Genomic DNA, 21554 nt, shown 5'->3' on the forward strand with positions numbered 1-21554 from the left:
CACACACAACTACATAATCGCACTCATAAAAGGAGGATTTTACCTCAGATTCTTCATTGGGTACATGGATCATAAAAATATGTATATGTATAATATGTATTATAGATCAGGTCTATTCAGAGTTTATGAGCAAATACACCTAACAGAGAAAAAACTATTTTTTCTCTGTTAGGTGTATTTGCTCATAAACTCTGAATAGACCTGATCTATAATACATATTATACATATACATATTTTTATGATCCATGTACCCAATGAAGAATCTGAGGTAAAATCCTCCTTTTTATGAGTGCGATTGTGTAGTATTATCTGCGGTAGTCTCACCATGAAATACTTTTATTTCTGTTACCCCTCCGGAGAGTGCCATTGTGGAGGTGCCGGGGGAAAAGGGTTAATTACTCTTATCGGTAATTGGATTTTCCAATAGCCTCCACAATGGCACTGGAGTTTCCCAGCCCTTATTATTTCATGTAAATTATGTTGTATTATTATATTGTTAAATATTCAATACACTTCTTGCTCTACGAACGAGTCCTATGTCATTAACTGAAGCAGGTAATTAACCCTTTTTGAGGCTGGCGATACGTGAGTAGATTATTTTGGTGTCAATTCTCATCATTTTACAGCTCACAGTAAATGCTGGTGTGAGAGTAATTGTAAGGTGTTGCTTAAGGTATATCTTCTTCCATATTAAATGTATGTATATTCTATACTTATAATAATGATGATTCAAGAAGAGTGTAACCTTTTATCATATATTCCACTGAGCACATTTACTAAGACTAAGGTCATCTGAATATAAGTGAAGACAGCAGTCTGTGAAGAGAAGGGGGAGTATGACCTCTCAGAATAACCAGAGGAAGAAGGGAGTATTAGGGAGATTTTGTAGGCTATTGTGCAACTCTTTGTTGGACAATTATCAAATAGGCCTTTTGACAATGTGCTTGAAATTCCAGGAACCGTGGATATTGAATATGCATCCAAACCAGTTATGGGAACATGACCTTTCAAATCTTGAATCTTGTCATATTGAAATATTGCCTTATTATGTAACACTCTTTATTGCCAATATGTATCACGTGTGATTATATAACTTGTATTGACCAATCAGAATACTGTAAACATCTTAACTCATCTTGTAACGCCTATAATCAGATGTGTATAAAATAAAGTCCTTATGGGCGGTCTAATCAGATCTCCTCAGACATATCCATTGCATCTGTCTGTGTATTTCTCGGCCGAAATAATTGCTCAATCTCTACCTTGATAGAACCAATCTGACACTGGTAATGAGTTCCTATCAGTATATTGAGCTATAGACTTGGATTACTTATCATCATTCATTATGGTTTTCCAATTTGTCCATAAAAAAATGTTGGCTGTGCGTGAATTGGGGATAAATTGTCCAGGAAAAAAAAAATAATAATAAAAAAAAAATATATATATATATTCGCCTAAAGAATTATTAGGAACACCTGTTCTATTTCTCATTAATGCGATTATCTAGTCAACCAATCACATGGCAGTTGCTTCAATGCATATAGGGTTGTGGTCCAGGTCAAGACAATCTCCTGAATGTCATAATGGGAAAGAAAGGTGGGCTACAACAGCAGAAGACCCCACCCGGTACCACTCATCTCCACTACAAATAGGAAAAAGAGGCTACAATTTGCACGAGCTCACCTAAATTGGACTGTTGAAGACTAGAAAAATGTTGCCTGGTCTGAGTCTCTATTTCCGTTGAGACATTCAAATGGTAGAGTCCGAATTTGGCGTAAACAGAATGAGAACATGTATCCATCATGCCTTGTTACCACTGTGCAGGCTGGTGGTGTAATGGTGTGGGGGATGTTTTCTGGGCACACTTTAGGCCCCTTAGTGCCAATTGGCCATCGTTTAAATGCCACGGGCTATCTGACAATGTCCATCCCTTCATGACCACCATGTACCCATCCTCTGATGGCTACTTCCAGCAGGATAATGCACCATGTCACAAAGCTCAAATCATTTCAAATTGGTTTCTTGAACATGACAATGAGTTCACTGTACTAAAATGGCCCCACAGTCACCAGATCTCAACCCAATAGAGCATCTTTGGGATGTGGTGGAACGGGAGCTTCGTGCCCTGGATGTGCATCCCTCAAATCTCCATCAACTGCAAGATGCTGTCCTATAAATATGGGCCAACATTTCTAAAGAATGCTATCAGCACCTTGTTGAATCAATGCCACGTAGAATTAATGCAGTTCTGAAGGCAAAAGGGGGTCCAACACCGTATTAGTATGGTGTTCCTAATAATTCTTCAGGTGTGTGTGTGTATATATATGTGTATGTATGTGTGTATATATATATATATATATATATATTTTTTTTTTTTTTTTTTTTGATCTAGTAGAATCAGAGGTAGTCAGGGTGGGGGAGGAGGGGTCTTAACCATCTCCTGTCTCGCTAACGCCGATCGGCGTCAATGCCTCGGCTCTGCCAGGTCACACTAACGCCCATCGGCGTCATCTCGTGATGGTCCTCTGGTGGTCCCTTTTGCTTGGATCGACCACCAGAGGACCCAGGCAGCTCTCTAAAGTAGCACCAAGCACCACTACACTACACCCCCCCCCTGTCACTTATTAACCCCTGATCACCCCATATAGACTTTCTGATCACCCCCCTGTAAGGCTCCATTCAGACGTCCGTATGTGTTTTGCGGATCCATGGATCCGCAAAACACATACGGACGTGTGAATGGAGCCTTACAGGGGGGGGTGATCACCCCATATAGACTCCCTGATCACCCCCCTACCATTGATCACTCCCTCTGTAAGGCTCCATTCAGGCGTGCAAAACACTTGACACCGTGGATCCGCAAAACACGGACACCGGCAATGTGCTTTCCGCATTTTGCAGATCCGCACATTGCCAGAACTATATAGAAAATGCCTTTTCTTGTCCGCAATTGCGGATAAGAATAGGACATGTTCTATAGGCTCTACAAAAAAACGCAGTGTTCACCCGATCAGGCCTGATCTTGTGCGCACACTTGCGTTCAGTCCGCCCCACTGCAGTGAGTTTTTTTTTCTGATCACTGCAAAAACACTGTAAAATCGCTGCGGCGCTATAAAGATCACTTTTGAGGGGCATGGCGAGTTCATAGAAGATTTTCTTTTTTGGCACAAGTTAGATTTTTTTCTTTTTTTTTTTTTTTCTTACAAAGTCTCATATTCCACTAACTTGTGACAAAAAATGAAATCTCACATGAACTCACCATACCCCTCACGGAATCCAAATGCGTAAACATTTTTAGACATTCACATTCCAGACTTGTTCTCATGCTTTAGGGCCCCTAAAATGCCAGGGCAGTATAAATACCCCACAAGTGACCCCATTTTGGAAAGAAGACACCCCAAGGTATTCCGTGAGGGGCATGGCGAGTTCATGTAAAATTTTATTTTTTGTCACAAGTTAACGAAATATGAGACTTTGTAAGAAAAAAATAATAATAAGAAAAAATCATTTTCCGCTAACTTGTGCCAAAAAACTAAATCTTCTAGGAACTCGCCATGCCCCTCACGGAATATCTTGGGGTGTCTTCTTTCCAAAATGGAGTCACATGTGGGGTATTTATACTGCCCTGGCATTTTAGGGGCCCTAAAGTGTGAGAAGTCGTCTGGAATCCAAATGTCTAAAAATGCCCTCCTAAAAGGTACTCATTGGAATTTCGGCCCCTTTGCGCACCTAGGCTGCAAAAAAGTGTCACACATGTGGTATCGCCGTACTCGGGAGAAGTTAGGCAATGTGTTTTGGGGTGTCTTTTTACATATACCCATGCTGGGTGAGAGAAATATCTCTCTAAAATGAGAACTTTGTATAAAAAAAATGGGAAAAGTTGACTTTTACAGAGAGATTTCTCTCACCCAGCATGGGTATATGTAAAAATACACCCCAAAACACATTGCCCTACTTCTTCTGAGTACAGCGATACCACATGTGACACTTTTTTTGCAGCCAAGGGGCCCAAATTCTAAAGAGCCCCTTTAGGATTTCACAGGGCATTTTTTACGCATTTGGATTCCAGACTTCTTCTCACTCTTTAGGTCCCCTTAAATGCCAGGGCAGTATAAATACCCCACAAGTGACCCCATTTTGGAAAGAAGACACCCCAAGGTATTTCGTGAGGGGCATGGCGAGTTTATGTAAAATTTTATTTTTTGACACAAGTTAGTGGAATATGAGACTTTGTAAGAAAAATAAATAAAAAATGCATTTTCCGCTAACTTGTGCCAAAAAAATAAAAATTCTAGGATCTCGCCATGCCCCTCACGGAATACCTTGGGGTGTCTTCTTTCCAAAATGGGGTCATTTGGGGGGTATTTATACTACACCTCAAGAAACATGACAGGTGCTCAGAAAGTCAGAGCTGCTTCAAAATGGGGAAATTCACATTTTTGTACCATAGTTTTGCGCAAACAATAAATATACACTTATTGCATTTTTTTTTTTATCAAAGACATGTTGAACAATAAATTTAGAGAAAAAATTATATAGAAAAATTATATAGAAAAATTATACCGAAAGTGAAAAATGTCATTTTTTTGCAAAAATTTCGGTCAATTTCGATCCATAACAAAAAAAGTAAAAATGTCAGCAGCAATGAAATACCACCAAATGAAAGCTCTATTAGTGAGAAGAAAAGGAGGTAAAATTCATTTGGGTGGTAAATTGCATGACTGAGCGATAAACCGTTAAAGTTGTGGAGTGCCGATTTGTAAAAAAAAAGGGCCTGGTGACTAGGGGGGTATAAACCTGTGGTCCTTAAGTGGTTAATGGGTGAGGTGGTCAGTGCGCACATCCTTACAAGATGGATCAGTAATGTGGTCTAGTGCAGGCCTGAGTCATGTTTTTTACTTTATCTATTTGCTTTCCTAGTATAAGGCCACGTTCACACAATCGAGTTTTCACGCATCGCACCCGCATTGAATCCTAAACCATTAATTTCAATGGGTCTGTGCACATGAGCGTTTTTTTCACGCATCAGTTTTGCGTTGCGTGAGAATCGCAGCATGTTCTATATTCTGGGGCTTCAGTGAAAAACATATTGCATCTGGATGCAGTCCGGATGCGTTTTTCACCGATGGTTGCAAGGAGATGTTTGTAAACCTTCATTTTTAATCTTATTTTTTTCACACGAGTGAAAAACTCATCAAAACACGTTGCACCCGTGCAAAAAAAACTAAACTGAATGCAATCGCAGACAAAACTTACTGAACTTGCTTGTAAAATGGTGCGAGTATCACTGAACGCAACCTGAGCCAATCCGTATAGTTCATGTGAAAGAGGCCTAAGGCTACATGCACACGAACGTATTTCGTTTCCGCGTGCGTTACGTTTTCTTTTTTTTTTTTTTGCAGATAGGTTGCGGACCCATTCATTTCTATGGAGCTGTTTAAAAAATGCGGATAGTCAACCGTTTGTTTTCCGCGTCCATGGTTCCATTCCGGCCCAAAAAAAAATAGAGCATGTCCTATTCTTGTCTGTTTTGCAGACTAGGAAAGGCATATACACTCACACACACACACACACACACACACACTCACACTCTCACACACACACACACACACACACACACACACACACACTAACACACAGATAAAGCAGCAGCAGCAGCCCAGTTAGGCCTATTGCACACGACCGTATGGATTTTTCAGTGTTTTGCAGTCTGAAAAAAAAAAACGGATGGCCCCTAATAGAACAGTACTGTCCTTGTCCGTTATGCGGACAATAGGACATGTTCTATCTTTGAACGGAAACTGAATGCATACAGAGTTTTTCCAATTCGTCCACGATGACGGCTTAACCATGAGATTTACCCCTTGACCTCTGTAGGGGCAGGAACACATAGTTTAAAAGGCTACCACCCACTCTCACCCTCAGTGTTTCCTGTCCCTTTGGGGCACCTCACGAAGAGACCTCCTGTGGGAGGTGAAGATTTTTTATTTTTACGTGTTAGGCTTTTCCTCTGCCCTCCTGCGGGTTTATTCTAAAGCTGGGCAGAGGAGGACATATAGGAGTAGATCTCGTCCCTGTAAATCGGGGGCCTGTTATCGCTCCTCATGCGCAGGGTCCTCCTTCCCGTGAAGCTGACTGTGCAAATGCAGGACACGCTGCATGCCGACCTCAGCGCGGGGCCGCAGCGATGTACTCTGTTCCCGGCCTGGGGGGGCGGAGCTTGGAACCCACGTGCGCGCTCTGATGACGTCAGATGCGACGCCAGCCTGTAAAAAGCGGCAGATTCAAACACACCGCTGCCTCCAGAGTGGTGTTTCCTTTTCCATAGGATGTCTGCCCCTGCAGGCCAGATGGATCCTACAGACCCCCCCCCCCCCCCCCCCTTTCTCGGCTACTCCAACCGTGAGTTCCCCTCTGGGGAGTATGTGTATCACTTTTGACATGCTTATGTGTATACCTCGTTGCTCCTCTCTTACAGGGAGTGAAAGAGCCCAGAGTTAAATCCAGAGTCTCTACATGTGCGACTTGTACCAAGAGACTTCCCGAAAACCATAAAAAGAAGCTCTGTCAATCTTGTATTAATGAGCTTGTAAAAGAGCAGCAACCATCGATCCTTATGGAAGTAAAAATCCATTATCCAGAACGAAATAAAATCCTCCCTCGCCTTCCTCAGATCCGTTCCTCTTGCTCCACCTGCAAAAAAAATCGAAGATGTCCGTTCCATCCTCCCCCTGAAGCAGAGGACATGGACGAGGAGGCTTCCACCTCTAGACAGAACATTGATATGGATGTTCTGTCAGAGGGAGAAATAACGGAAGATAATATTTTTTCTCCTCCGAAGATATGGAGGAATTATTGGGAGCTGTGAGAACTACCATGGGCATTGAGGACATACAGAAGCCCCGGTCAGTCCAGGATGAGATGTTTGAGGGACTTAGATAAAAAAAAAAAATCCAAGGTATTTCCAGTAAATGAAAATATTAGAGATGATTCTGGACGAGTGGACGGATCCAGAAAGGAAATTGGGAGTTTCTAGGGAGTTCAGGAACAGACTGCTGTTTGATGAAGCCGAAGTAAAGATCTTAAATGAAACGCCAAAAATTGACGTCCAGGTAGCAAGGGTCATCAAAAAGACCTTCCTTCCTTTTGAGGATTCCTCTCAACTACAGGATCCAATGGAAAGAAAGGCCGATGCTCTACTGAAAAATTCCTGGGAGGCATCTATGTTTGGAATAAAAACAAACATAGCGGCAACATCAGTGGCTAGATCCATGTATTTTTGGATCAGTGAATTAGAAAAACATATTAAACAAGACTCCTAGAGAGAAAATACTAAACTCTCTTCCCCTTCTCAGGTCAGCCACAGCATTTTTGGCAGATGCTTCTGCTGAATCAGTTAGGTTCGCTGCAAAAGTTGCGGCTCTCTAATTCAGCAAGAAGAACATTGTGGATGAAGGGCGGGGGGAAAGGGAGAACTTCTAAGGCTAAGTTATGCTCTATTTCTTTCTCTGGAGAGTGTGTGTCTTAGACTTAATTCTTGAAAAAGCAGCTGATAAAAAGAAAGGGTTCCCTGAAGAGAGTAAAAAGAAGCCCTTTCGTGCCTTTAACCCTCAGTCTAGATCCTACAGGGGCAAAGGGAAATTGGGGAGGTGGAGCTATCAAAAAGGGGGGGGGAAGGGCAGAGGTTTCCTGCTCAATCCCCAGAATAAACAATCTGACAAAAAATGATGCCAAAGTTGGGGGAAGGTTGAGAAGTTTTCTATCCCAGTGGCAATCCATGACCCGGAACCTCTGGGCCTTGGATGTTATAAAAAACTGTTACAGGATAGAATTCTCAACCCCTCCAAAGAAATTCAGAATAACCTCACATAGCCAGAGCGTGTTAGGAAAAATTTGGCAGGGAGTCCTAGAATTAATAGACTCAAAAGTGGTAACAAAAGTCCCTGAGCTAGAAAAGGGAAAAGGTGGTTATTCAAACCTTTTTCTAGTCCAAAAACCAGACGGGTCTTCCCGTGCCATTATACATCTGAAAGGGTTAAACAAAGCCATTACCTACAGAAAATTCAAGATGGAGTCTATTTCTTCCATTATCCCTCTAATCAAAAACGGAGCCTTCATGTCCTCCATAGAACTAAAGGATGCCTATTACCACGTCCCCATACATGTCAACTTTCAACTATACCTCAGATTTGTGTTAGTAGACAACGATTGTGTGGTTAAACCATTTTCAGTTCACTGCTCTACCCTTCGGGATATCTTCTGCCCCAAGGGTATTGACAAAGCTGGTAGTGGAAATAATCTCCCCTCTTAGGTCAGAAGGATTAAAAATCTTTCAATACCTAGACGACTTCCTTATTATAGGCAACTCGGAACCAGAAACATCCAGTCAAACGGATTACCTAATTAAAAAATTCACCAATTTGGTCTGGTTAATAAATCGGAAAAAATCTTGTCTAGCACCATCCACTCTGATAAAATTCTTAGGGGTGATGCTAGATTCTATTACCCAGATGTCATCTCTACCAAAAGAAAAGTTGGTATCATTCAGGGGAAAGATAAAGAGTTTCCAATCCCAAAGTCAGTGTTCTATCAGGAGTGCCATGAGCCTTCTGGGAACGATGACCTCGTGCATCACCGCAGTGGCATGGTGCCAGGCCCATACCAGGATAACGCAGTCCTGGATACTAGGGAAGTGGAACAGAAAACAACCTTCCCTAGAGAGAAAGATAACCATCCCCTTTTGCGTAAAATCAGATTTGAACTGGTGGACGGAAAAAAAGAATCTGTCAAGGGGCGTAACCTGGTTAAAAAATTCCAGAAGTCCAGATAATTACGGACGCAAGCGGTACGGGGTGGGGAGCAAAGGTAGCCTCCTTAAACTACTAAGGAAGGTGGTCAAACGAGATGGGACAAAGATCATCGAATTACCGAGAATTGAGAGCTGTCTGGGAGACTCTAAAAGTATCCCAAGAACTATTATCAGGAAAACATCTAAAGATATTCTCCGACAATGTGACAGCTGTGGCCTACCTAAAACACCAGGGGGCACAAGGTCTCCTACCCTAGGGGGTCTGGTGGAAAGAATATTCTCCTGGGTAGAAAGAAACGTACTGTCAGTAACAGCAACCCACCTAAAAGGTTCAGACAACATAGAAGCAGACTACCTGAGCAGAGAAATTTTAGACCCAGGGGAATGGTCCCTAAATCCCGCGGGTACTGCAGAAAATAACTGATCCTGTAACAGTAATACTGGTGGTTCCCTATTGGCCAAAAATAAATTGGTTCCCCGTCCTGAAGGAATTGGCCCTGGAAGAGACTTGGAAAATACCTCTCCAGAAGGACATTTTATCACAGGGCCCCATCCTTCAAAATCCTAGCCTGTTCAAATTATCAGCATGGATCCTGAACGCAAGATCTTAGAAAGTAAATGTCTTTCAGATAAGGTTATTAATACACTAAAATCCAGCAGGAAAAGTGTTACTTCTGCAATCTATCTCAAGATCTGGAAAAAATACTGTAGTTGGCTGGCATAGGATTCACCAATAAATTCTACCCTGAATATCGAAGATTTTAGATTTTCTCCAGAGAAGGCTGGATATGGCCCTCATACCCAAGTACACTAAAGGTACAGATATCTGCTTTGGGGGCATGCTATGATACAGATCTAGGCAGCCATAGATGGATAAGAAGATTTGTAAGAGCTGCTTCTAGATTAAGGCCATTTATAATGCTAAGGATTCCCCAGTGGGATTTAAACCTTGTATTGAAGGGCCTAATGAATTCTCAATTTACTCCTTTACAGGACATTTCAATTAAACATCTTACTTTCAAAGCTGCGTTTTTAATAGCTATAACATCAGCTAGACGCCTGGGAGAGATTCAGGCTCTCTCCTGCCGAGAGCCCCATCTCGCTATCTTTCCAGACAGGATAGTTTTGAAACTGGATCCGGGTTTTCTTTCGAAAGTCGTCACGGATTTTCCTAGAGACCAAGAAATCATCCTCCCCTCCTTTCCGGAAGATGTAAAGAGTTCATCTAAGGGACAATTTCAACTCCTGGATGTCAGGGAGACCATTATACAATACCTGGCGACAACAATTTTTTTCCGAAGGGATGACAATCTCCTTATTCAGTTTGCTGGACAAAACAAAGGTAGAAAAACGTCCAAGGCTTCTATAGGTCGTTGGATTAAGTCAACTATATATCCTGCTGTCACCAAATGTCAGGCCTTCTAGTCCCAGTGGCTTCTTCATGGGCTGAAAGAGCGAGCGTTTCCCTAGACAAGATCTGTAGGGCTGCCACCTGGTCTAATGTAAATGCATTCATAAGACCTTACCGTATTGCTTTGTCTGCTTCTGCTGATTTGACCTTTGGACAGAAGGTCTTGCAAACTGTCTCTCTCCCTTCTAAGTAATCTGATAGTTTCTCATGGTTAAGCAGTCATGGTGGACTCAAGGAAACAGAATTACCGGTAAGTCTAATTTATTTTATTTTTTGCGGACTCATTTAAATGAATGGTTCCTTATACGAAACGCAAAACCCATAGAGTGTGTATGTGTGTGTGTGTGTATATATATATATATATATATATATATATATATATATATATATATATATATATATATATATATATATATATATTCATTCACTCACTCACTCACACAATAAAGTAGCAGCACACCACTAAATGCACTAAGACTATGTGAACAGGGTCAAATACATGACGCCAATACTTACTGCAAAGCAGTGAAGAAGCTCTTAGCGCATATTATTAATCAAAAATATGTCAAGCCCACCTACCAGATGACAAGGTAGCTTCTTATCAGGTGGGACCTACTCTAACATGGAGGGTCCAGCTCCATTGTTACTCTGATTAAAAACACCAAGGGGTGGGGGATGGGCGGGGAGTGCTAAGTTCCAAAGAGGATGCCTGGACCTCTATAATATACATATAACCAAAAAACATATACAATAGATATATGTATGAGAGAAGACAGGATTAACCAATCACAATAGGTAATATCGCAGCTTATCTTCTCCTTCTTGACCTCTGCACAGGTCAGAGTATGCCTAGAAAACTGTCCCATAGGAGTCAATGGTGTCTATGGCTCATGTAGCTTCTATCGAAGGACAGTTAGTCTTGACATATTTTAGGCCTAGTGGCCAGTGTAAAAAACTGCAGGAATTTAAGATAAAAATAAATAAATATGGATGGTAACATGGAAATTTACTAAAAATTGAAAAAATAAAATAAAATGGTTAATGTAAAAATGTAATTTAAACACATTCCTTTAAAAAAAAAAAAAAAAAAAACCACTTCCGGTGTCCCCTCCAAACAAGCTCTAATGCTTCATCATCTTACCCGACTGATATCCTGTATTGTTTTGGCTGTGGTAGTGGGGTCCTGTATACTGCTGCAGCCAATCACTGGCCTCAGTGGTGTACAGAATGAGACTGCTGAGGCCAGTGATTGGCTGCAGCGGTACATGACGTCACCTCTGCAGCCAAAGTATTAAATTATGGTTGCAACCTAATATACAGGATGGTACAGCAATGCTAGATTTTTGGTGAAGGTGAGGTTTTTTTTTTTTTTTTTTGTTCTTTTTTAATTCGGACGGGGATGGTGAAGGTGGTTTTTGTTTTATTATTTTTTTGTTATTTCAACTGCCCCCCTGCACATTTGCCCTAAAAAATTGCCAGTTGGACAGCCTCTTGAAACCTTCATTGATAATTCTGTGGTTAAATTAGAAATAAATATTTATCTTCTTCTTTCTTTCAGAATCATGCCAAACTTATAGAAGTTCCTGTTATTGATGTTGTTACAAAAGGTAACGTGCCGATTCTACATAGCACAGATGTGGGGGTGGGGAATTGCTTTTAAAGTGGACCTGTCGCAAATGAGAATGCAGTGTAATCTTCAGGCAGCATGTTATAGAGCAGGAGGAGCTGAGCAGATTGATATATAGTTTTATAGGAGAATATTCAGTAGAACTTGTAATTTATACGTTTTATATCTCTGCTCGTTCTGGGCTTTGGAGTCCAGGAGGTGGATCTATCAGTGACTGACAGCTATCTCTGTATACACAGTCATAGAGGGAAGGCTGTCAGTCACTGATGGGACCGTCTCATCATAGAGGGAAGGCTGTCAGTCACTGATGGGACCGTCTCATCATAGAGGGAAGGCTGTCAGTCACTGATAGGACAGCATCATCATAGAGGGAAGGCTGTCAGTCACTGATAGGACCGCCTCATCATAAAGGGAAGGCTGTCAGTCACTGATAGGACCGTCTCATCATAGAGGGAAGGCTGTCAGTCACTGATGGGACCGTCTCATCATAGAGGGAAGGCTGTCAGTCACTGATGGGACCGTCTCATCATAGAGGGAAGGCTGTCAGTCACTGATGGGACCGTCTCATCATAGAGGGAAGGCTGTCAGTCACTGATGGGACCACCTCCTCGACTTCAAAGATCACAATGAGCAGGAATTCAAATGTATACATTTTCAAATATGACTGAATATTCTCCTATAAAACTACATATCAATCTGCTCAGCTCCTCCTGCTCTACAACATGCTGCCAGCTGATCAGATACCCCCCCCCCCCCCCCCCCAGAGATGAACGTAGCGGGCGGTTGCACATGCGCGTGGCTGCATGTGAGCGCTGTACTACAGCCTGTCGGATCCGTCCTGCCGCTAGTGTGAAAGTAGCCTAACTGGACATTTATTGCAGAAACTTAACTAGCAGGAATAATAGAGGAATGACAGAACACATTAGAATTGCATGGGAATGTACTATGTTACTGTAGTTACTATAATACACGTCAGGAGCGGTGACTGGTCCTCTTTACAGTGCATTCAGTTTCCAGTGAGACTAGAGGTTCTGTACATTTCTTGTTCCTGTATTGCTGTGTAGCTAGGCAGTTTCGCCATTCAGGAGTCTAGTAAAGTTGGGTGGGATACCGCAGCTTAGGGACATAATTGCTACAGTCAAGTTTAAAGTTTTGCTGAAGTTACTACAAGGGATTTATAACTCTACTACAAATGTGTACAAAAAAAAAAAGTGCTCCCACCTGAGCAGTAACATCGCTGAGGTGGTCGCACATGCTCAGTTCAATAATTCAACTGCCACCAGCTGTATCTACTGTTAGAAGCTGTGACAGTTACAGGGAGAGATCTGCAGCAGAAAGGACACACCCTGAGCTGTGACAGGAAGAGGGCTGCAGAGAAAGGACATGACCCCTGAGCGGGGATAGAGATAGAGCTGCAGCAAAAAGACACTCCCCTTGAGCTTGAAATAAATCTAGTATAGTAATTGGAGCAATGAATGTGGAGATCTCTGGATCCATGTGAGGTGCAGGGCTGGTTCTAGCTATGTTATAAACAGATTGTCATGTACTACAGGATGTCTGAGTTTCATTTCTTACATTTAATCATGGGAGATCTTTTTTTTTTTTTTTTTAACAGTTGATCCAGTTGGTTACTGGCTTACCCAATCAGTTGAAGAGATGAAAACAAATTGTGATTTTATGAAAATCTATATGTTGTGGCAAGTCCTGATAGATAAGAGTGATGATGATCAGCATCTCCATCCCTGGTGAGTTATTCTTCTCTACATCCTGCACTTAGGCATCTACAGTATATTCTAGACCAGTGGATCGTAAACCTCGTAAGACCATTCTCCATGTTAACGCCATAGCAGTCCTTATATGATGACGTCACCTCTGCAGGGGCCAAGTCACATGTATGAAATGTAAACATTAAAGTGCACGTAACCTTTTAAGCAGTGTTTCTTTTAATTGTTGCAAATGCCCTAAAAATACTTAAAAGTAGGGATGAGCGAATTGACTGTGTGTGTGTGTGTGTGTGTGTGTGTGTGTGTATATATATAAAAACTAGAATATTGTGCAAAGTTCACTTATTTCAGTAATGCAACTTAAAAGGTGAAACTAACACATGAGACTCATTACATGCAAAGCGAGATATTGCAAGCCTTTATTTGGTATAATTTGGATGATTATGGCTTACAGCTTATAAAACCCCAAAGTCACAATCTCAGGTCCCCTTTGCTCAGGGGGTATGGATTAATTAGCTGACTAGAGGGTGACACTTTGAGCCGAGAATATCGAACCTTTTCACAAAATTGTAATTTTAAGTTGCATTACTGAAATAAATTAACTTTTGCACGATATTCCAATTTTTCAAGTTTCGCCTGTGTGTATGTATGTATGTATATAAAGCTAAGTGTATGTGTGTATGTCTTCTAAAGGAATCCGCACTGTCGCATTTAAAATCATTAAATTTGGCACACAGATACATCAGGTGTCCGGGAAGGTTTTAGACCGGGTCTCGGCTCTCTAGGACATAGCGTTCCTGAGATATTCCCCAAAAAATGCAAATATAGCACTACCACATGACCTACATTAGCCAATAGAAGCCTGCAGATCTTTCACTCATATCCCAATTGCTATACAGTGTACACGGTCACATGACCCTTATCAGCCAATAGAAACTCGCAGGCCCTCAGTCTCCACATACAGACTGTTTTTACACCAGGTTTTCATAACAACCCAACCATTTTTCTTCACAGCTGTAGGTCAGCTTTAAAGGGGCAGGGCGCTGTGGAGGTCACAGTTAAGGGGATGGTCCTCTATGGAGGTCAGTGTTAAGGGGCAGATTGCTGTAGAGGCCACTGTTAAGGAGGCGAGGTGTTGTGGAAATCAGTGTTAGGCCTCTTTCACACTTGCGTTGTCCGGATCCGGCGTGTACTCCACTTGCCGGAATTACACGCCGGATCCGGAAAAACGCAAGTGAACTGAAAGCATTTGAAGACGGATCTGTCTTCAAAATGCGTTCAGTGTTACTATGGCAGCCAGGACGCTATTAAAGTCCTGTTTGCCATGGTAAAGTGTAGTGGGGAGCGGTATACTTACCATCCGTGCGGCTCCCGGGGCGCTCCAGAATGACGTCAGAGCGCCCCATGCGCATGGATGACGTGCCGTGCGATCACGTCATCCATGCGCGTGGGGCGCCCTGACGTCACTCTGGAGCGCCCCGGGAGCCCCACGGACAGTAAGTATACTGCTCCCCCGCTTCCCACTACACTTTACCATGGCTGCCAGGACTTTAGCGTCCCGACAGCCATGGTAACCATTCAGAAAAAGCTAAACGTCGGATCCGGCAATGCTCCGAAACGACGTTTAGCTTAAGGCCGGATCCGGATCAATGCCTTTCAATGGGCATTAATTCCGGATCCGACCTTGCGGCAAGTCTTCAGGTTTTTTGGCCGGAGCAAAAAGCGCAGCATGCTGCAGTATTTTCTCTGGCCAAAAAATGTTCCGGTCCGGAACTGAAGACATCCTGATGCATCCAGAACGGATTTCTCTCCATTCAGAATGCATTAGGATAAAACTGATCAGGATTCTTCCGGCATAGAGCCCCGACGACGGAACTCTATGCCGGAAGAAAAGAATGCAAGTGTGAAAGAGCCCTTAAGGAGATTGGGTACTGTGGAGGTCACTAATAAAGGGGCGGCCGCTGTGGAGGTCACTAATAAAGGGGCGGCCGCTGTGGAGGTCACTGTTAAGGGGGCGGGATGCTGTGGAGGTCACTGTTAAGGGGGCGGGATGCTGTGGAGCTCACTGTTAAGGGGGCGGGATGCTGTGGAGGTCACTGTTAAGGGGGCGGGATGCTGTGGAGGTCACTGTTAAGGGGGCGGGATGCTGTGGAGGTCACTGTTAAGGGGGCGGGATGCTGTGGAGGTCACTGTTAAGGGGGCGGGATGCTGTGGAGGTCACTGTTAAGGGGGCGGGATGCTGTGGAGGTCACTGTTAAGGGGGCGGGATGCTGTGGAGGTCACTGTTAAGGGGGCGGGATGCTGTGGAGGTCACTGTTAAGGGGGCGGGATGCTGTGGAGGTCACTGTTAAGGGGGCGGGATGCTGTGGAGGTCACTGTTAAGGGGGCGGGATGCTGTGGAGGTCACTGTTAAGGGGGCGGGATGCTGTGGAGGTTATTGTTAAGGGGGCAGGGGACTGTGGAGGTCACTATTAAAGGGGCAGCCGAAGTAGGGGTCACTTTTAAGGCAGCGGGGTACTGTGACAGTCAATGTTAAAGGGGCGGGCGCTGTGGAGATCTCTGTTAAGGGGGCAGGGAACGGTGGAGATCGCAGTTAAGGGGAAGGTATGCTATTGAGGTCAGTGTTAAGGAGCGGGGTGCTGTAGAGGTCAGTGTTAAGGAGCGGGGTGTTGTGGGGGGGTCACATTTTAGGGGAATAAAGCTATGTGGAGGTCCACTGTTAAGGGGGTGGATTATTGTGGAAATCACTGTTAACAAGACTGGGTACTGTGGAGGTCACAAATAAGAGTTGGCCGCTGTGTAGGTCCCCTGTTAAGGGAGCAGGGGACTGTGGAGGCCACTATTAAAGGGGCAGCGGGTACTGTGGCAGTCATTGTTAAAGAGGCAGTTGCTGTAAGGCTGGGTTCAGACCTGAGCGTTCGGGATGGAGCGCTCTTTATGCGCGATTGTATGCGCGTTAACAATCGCGGCTCCGGAACAAGCGAACGCCCATTGTCGCGCGTTCCCGGAAGTCTATGTACGGGAACACGCGACAAGACGCCCCAAAGAAGCTCCTGTACTTCTTGGGGCGTCGGGCGTTTTACAGGGGGGCAACTGTGCGGGGGGGGCAGTGTTAATGGGCGGGGTGCTGTAGAGGTCACTGTTATGAGGGATACTGTCTATCTTTAACGAGACACACAAACATTAAATGAAATAGATGAAATATACCTGTGTGAAGCCGGGTCTGATTTCTACAATATTTGGCGCAGTGAGCACCAGTTCTGCTCCTACCTGTGCCCGTTCCTTTTAAAGCTTTGCATAGCACATCCATGCTCCTGTCATTGCTCTGCATAGCACACATTCCCTGCTCCCGCCTGTACCTGCTCCTTTCATTGCTCTGCATAGCACATCCCTGCTCCTGCCTGTACCTGCTCCTTTCATTGCTCTGCATAGCACATCCCTGCTCCTGCCTGTACCTGCTCCTTTCATTGCTCTGCATAGCACACATCCCTGGTCCTGCCTGTGCCTGCTCCTTTTATTGCTCTGCATAGCACACATCCCTGGTCCTGCCTGTGCCTGCTCCTTTCATTGCTCTGCATAGCACACATCCCTGGTCCTGCCTGTGCCTGCTCCTTTGATTGCTCTGCATAGCACACATCCCTGGTCCTGCCTGTGCCTGCTCCTTTCATTGCTCTGCATAGCACACATCCCTGGTCCTGCCTGTGCCTGCTCCTTTCATTGCTCTGCATAGCACACATCCCTGGTCCTGCCTGTGCCTGCTCCTTCCATTGCTCTGCATAGCACACATGCCTGTGCCTGCTCCTTTCATTGCTCTGCATAGCACACATCCCTGGTCCTGCCTGTGCCTGCTCCTTTCATTGCTCTGCATAGCACACATCCCTGGTCCTGCCTGTGCCTGCTCCTTTCATTGCTCTGCATAGCACACATCCCTGGTCCTGCCTGTGCCTGCTCCTTTCATTGCTCTGCATAGCACACATCCCTGGTCCTGCCTGTGCCTGCTCCTTTCATTGCTCTGCATAGCACACATCCCTGGTCCTGCCTGTGCCTGCTCCTTTCATTGCTCTGCATAGCACACATCCCTGGTCCTGCCTGTGCCTGCTCCTTTCATTGCTCTGCATAGCACACATCCCTGCTTCTGCCTGAGCATCAAAAAAGAAAAACTCTTTCTGACATCCTTGACATTTCAAATTTTTAAGATAGAATTTGGGGACGGGCAGCTTTTGTCTGTCCTCTAGATACATCTAAAAATGAAATCCACCATTCTGGTGTAAAAAAAACTTTGTTCATTTTAAAGGCCCTGGACCTGCTTACATCTTCGCTCCATTGAAAGGATCTAAGCCATGACCAGACAGCCGCAGCAGCTTTAAGTGGCGGCTGTCCGCACACAGTGCCAACAAAGGACATGTCCCTTCTTTGCCTGGTCCTGGCTTTAAACCACCGGGCCATGAACTGTAGTACTGGCTCCCATTTGAAAGCAAAGCAAGGCAGACACCACACTGCCACCAGTGGAATTCTGGCATGGTGTCCTTGCCAACATTTCGCTGGTAAATTTTCACCATGTCCAAACGCTGCAAAAAAAAATATTCTAATGGAAATTGACATGCAGTATGAATTTTTTAAATCTGCAGATTTGGGTACAAACGTGTGGATTCACAGCAAAATTAATTACATAAAATTTGTTTGTGTATTCTCATGTTAGACATTCATGGCATATGCACAGAATATGTTGTAAATGTCTGATGTGGATCCCACACCTATCTTGAGAGCAGAGGTCTCCCTACTTTTCCAGGCAGCCATATGCACAGTGCAATAGAAAGCACTATGGTGGTTGTTATGAAAACCGCTGAGTCGGCTCTGCTATGTTTATGCAACTCCTATTAACTTCTGTGGGATTTGCGAAAACAAGTACAACTTGGCCTTTTCTGTAATCCTGGTGACCTCTGCATTCAATCGCAGCCTGTATGTGGCAGTCGGCGGACTCCTCGGCAGGTTGGAGACCACTACTCTCTAGCATTTATTACACACTTATGGCATATTCTGTGAAAGACATTCACTCTTTAACATCGTGCTCTCCTTTGCCATCAAAACTGTTAGAAATATACAGATAATTTTTCCATATATGTCGTAGTAGAAAAGTCCATCTTCTCCAGGCTGGGCAGCTGCTGTGGGGCCCACGGGTAGGGGGATACAGTGCTGAACTTTTTTTCTGACATAAACCAATGACTATTTCCTGCAGCCACCACTAGGGGGGAGCTCAGTGCAAAGATCTTTCAAAGCTTCCATTAATTTCAATAAGTGTATACATTTCTATGCTCTGAGCTCCCCCTAGTGGTGGCTGCTGGCAGGCAGTTTTATAATGTACTGCAGGGAGTTATATGGCAGACATTTGTCAATGTATTTATGCCAGCTGTATAATGTAAAGAATATGAAAAGCTCCTGCCCTATAAGATCTGTATATGCGTCTGTCTCCGGGTGCATTTTAAAGGGCGTATGTCAGCAGATTTGCACCTATGACACTGGCTGACCTGTTACATGTGTGAGGTCACATTCTGACCTCCGCTCTCCTGACAGGATCGCACAGCATTACAATTATTATAAGGCTGTGTCACCCTGAGTCTCCTGGAATCTACCGAATTACACTGACATAATGCTGTCAGTATAATACAATAGATTCCAGGACTCTCGGGGTGACACAGCCATATAGATCAGTATAATGCTGTGCCACCCTGTCAGAGATGCGGAGGTCAGAATGGGACCTCACACTGCCAGTTCCTCGCATTGAACTCGCTCTTGTGTGTCTGGCCTGTTTGGCTGTATGAAGGAAACCAGCCCTATACAGAATTCTGGACTGACTATATATATATATATATATATATATATATATATATATATATATATATATATATATATATATATATATATATATATATATATATATATATATATATATATATTAATTTATACCATTAACCCTTTCAGTGCCCTAAGCCCCCAGATATACTAGGTGTTAACCTAGACCACGAATAATGTTGTTGTTTTTTATTTATTTATTTTTTGTTTTAGGGTTTTACAAGTGAAAAATATGAAAGATCTGGATTACATTGAACTATTAGAAGATCTTGCTGACCTATTTAAAAAAGTAGCGGTGAGTGCTCTGTACCATAAAGAGGATTTCATTCAATAATCATTAAAGGGGTTGTCCAGGTTTAGAGCTGAACCTGGACACAACCCAATCTGCACTCATTCACTATGAGCTTTTTATGCTCTGATGCTCCTGTTTGTTTACATTTGGACACTGCTAGGCGGAGGCTTCTGCCTAGCGGTGATCCAGGTGATGTCACTGGCTCTGATAGGCGGACTTTACATTCTAGGGCAGCGCTAAAGACCGTCTGTTAGTGCCGGTGACGTCACCGGGCTCACTGCTAGGCAGAAGCCTCCGCCTAGCTTACCCATGGAGAGCCCGGTATGTTGCCGGATCTCGAGAAAAGTCCCTTGCCCTGCGCGGTTTAGCGCAGGGTAAGGGGGAGCATCGGTGCATGAAAAGCTCTGATGATCCACTCATTCGTGGTGAATGAGTGCAGATCGAGTTGTGTCCGGGTTCAGCTCTGAACCTGAACAACCCCTTTAAATGCTTCCACTGTTACACCCATTTTTGGACCAAGGAGAGAAACTTGTGGTGTCCTGGAACCCAGTCAGGGATTCACTGGCGGAAAGCAAGTCTGCTTTTCGTGGGGTGGAAAAATTAAGTATTGGGGCATTTAAAGGGAGTCTGCCACCACATACCTTTTAACTAAAAGCAGCTGCATCTTCAGATGTTGTCGGAATATTGTAATATTCTTTGTCTCATCCTTATTCGCACCCCTAATTCTGAGAAATAAGGCTTTTAATTTAATGCAGATTAGCCCCTTGATGCTATGAGGCCATTGCCGTTGCACCCGAGGCTCCTTTCATTTTCCTTGCTGGCTGCACCCCCAATACTTTGGCTGACAGGGCCAGGAAGTGTACATGTACTCACAGCAGCACAGTACGTTCCTTCTGCCCTGTGATCTTCAGCTACGTACTGCTGTGAGACTTAAGGGGCAGAGTATGTCTACCCTGCCTGGTCCTGTCAGTCAAAGCAGTAGGACAAAGCAGACATCTGAACATGCAGCAGCTTTTATTTACAGGTATGTGGTGATAGACTCCCTTTTAAAGTGTTTTTTTTCCATCAGACCCACCTTCCTGAGGTACATCAGGAAGCCAGCAGTCTGTGGATATTGCTCTGACCAACCCGAGCTGTCCCAAGTGTGGCCATTCTCCTGAATGCAGGGGAAAAGGGGGTTCTCAGTGGTTTTCTCTACCCTCACACTGACTGCCTCCAGTAGTGCTGGATAAAGTGTACTGCATTTTTTGGTAAATCTTGCCCAGTGTTTAGCTGTATAGTATGAGTAGATGATGTATGGCATGATGCGAAGCACAATTTAGAAATATGAACAATGAGGTTCTTTGTATTTTTATGTTTATTTTTTTTGTTACCAAAATGCATCAGCCCACTTGTCTCTTTCAAGTGGGTCCGTACCGTAATTTGGCACAGTACCACATAGGGTTTCACACAACACTGCACCCACGGAGGGAGGGGCAAGCCAGCCGCCCAACAGCACTCTTACTGCAAGGCAAAGCACCAACCCACAGACACAGTAACAGCCACCATACTGTCCCACACCGTGGTATCAGAACTCCGCCTGTTCATTTCTCAATTAGTAGGAGACTGCCTAAGGGTTAAAGGGGATTTCCTGGTGCACATGACCATGTCTGCATTTAAGTCCGCAAACCACGGCTCTGCAAAATATGGACACCTTCTGTATGCATTCTCTCTGCCATCACTAGAAATTACTATTCTTATCTGAAATACGGACAAGAATAGGACATGTTCTGTAATTTGTGGAATGGACATACAGATGCAGACAGCACACGGATGGCAACTGTTCGCTGTCTGTGTTTTTT

General features: G+C 43.9%; 1 protein-coding gene across 2 annotated transcripts in view; it reads left to right on the forward strand.

The window, feature by feature from the left end:
- The window catches only part of LOC122930794 (E3 ubiquitin-protein ligase TTC3-like), a 176760-nt gene that overhangs the window by 23417 nt on the left and 131789 nt on the right, over positions 1 to 21554 (forward strand). For both annotated transcript variants that reach the window (XM_044284388.1, XM_044284389.1), the window contains exons 3-5: positions 11779 to 11827; positions 13463 to 13592; positions 19635 to 19716. In XM_044284388.1, the coding sequence (XP_044140323.1) occupies positions 11779 to 11827; positions 13463 to 13592; positions 19635 to 19716 (261 nt within the window). The remainder of the gene's footprint in view (positions 1 to 11778; positions 11828 to 13462; positions 13593 to 19634; positions 19717 to 21554) is intronic.

This window comes from Bufo gargarizans, chromosome 3, assembly GCF_014858855.1.
Source record: "Bufo gargarizans isolate SCDJY-AF-19 chromosome 3, ASM1485885v1, whole genome shotgun sequence".
Lineage (NCBI taxonomy): Eukaryota > Metazoa > Chordata > Amphibia > Anura > Bufonidae > Bufo > Bufo gargarizans.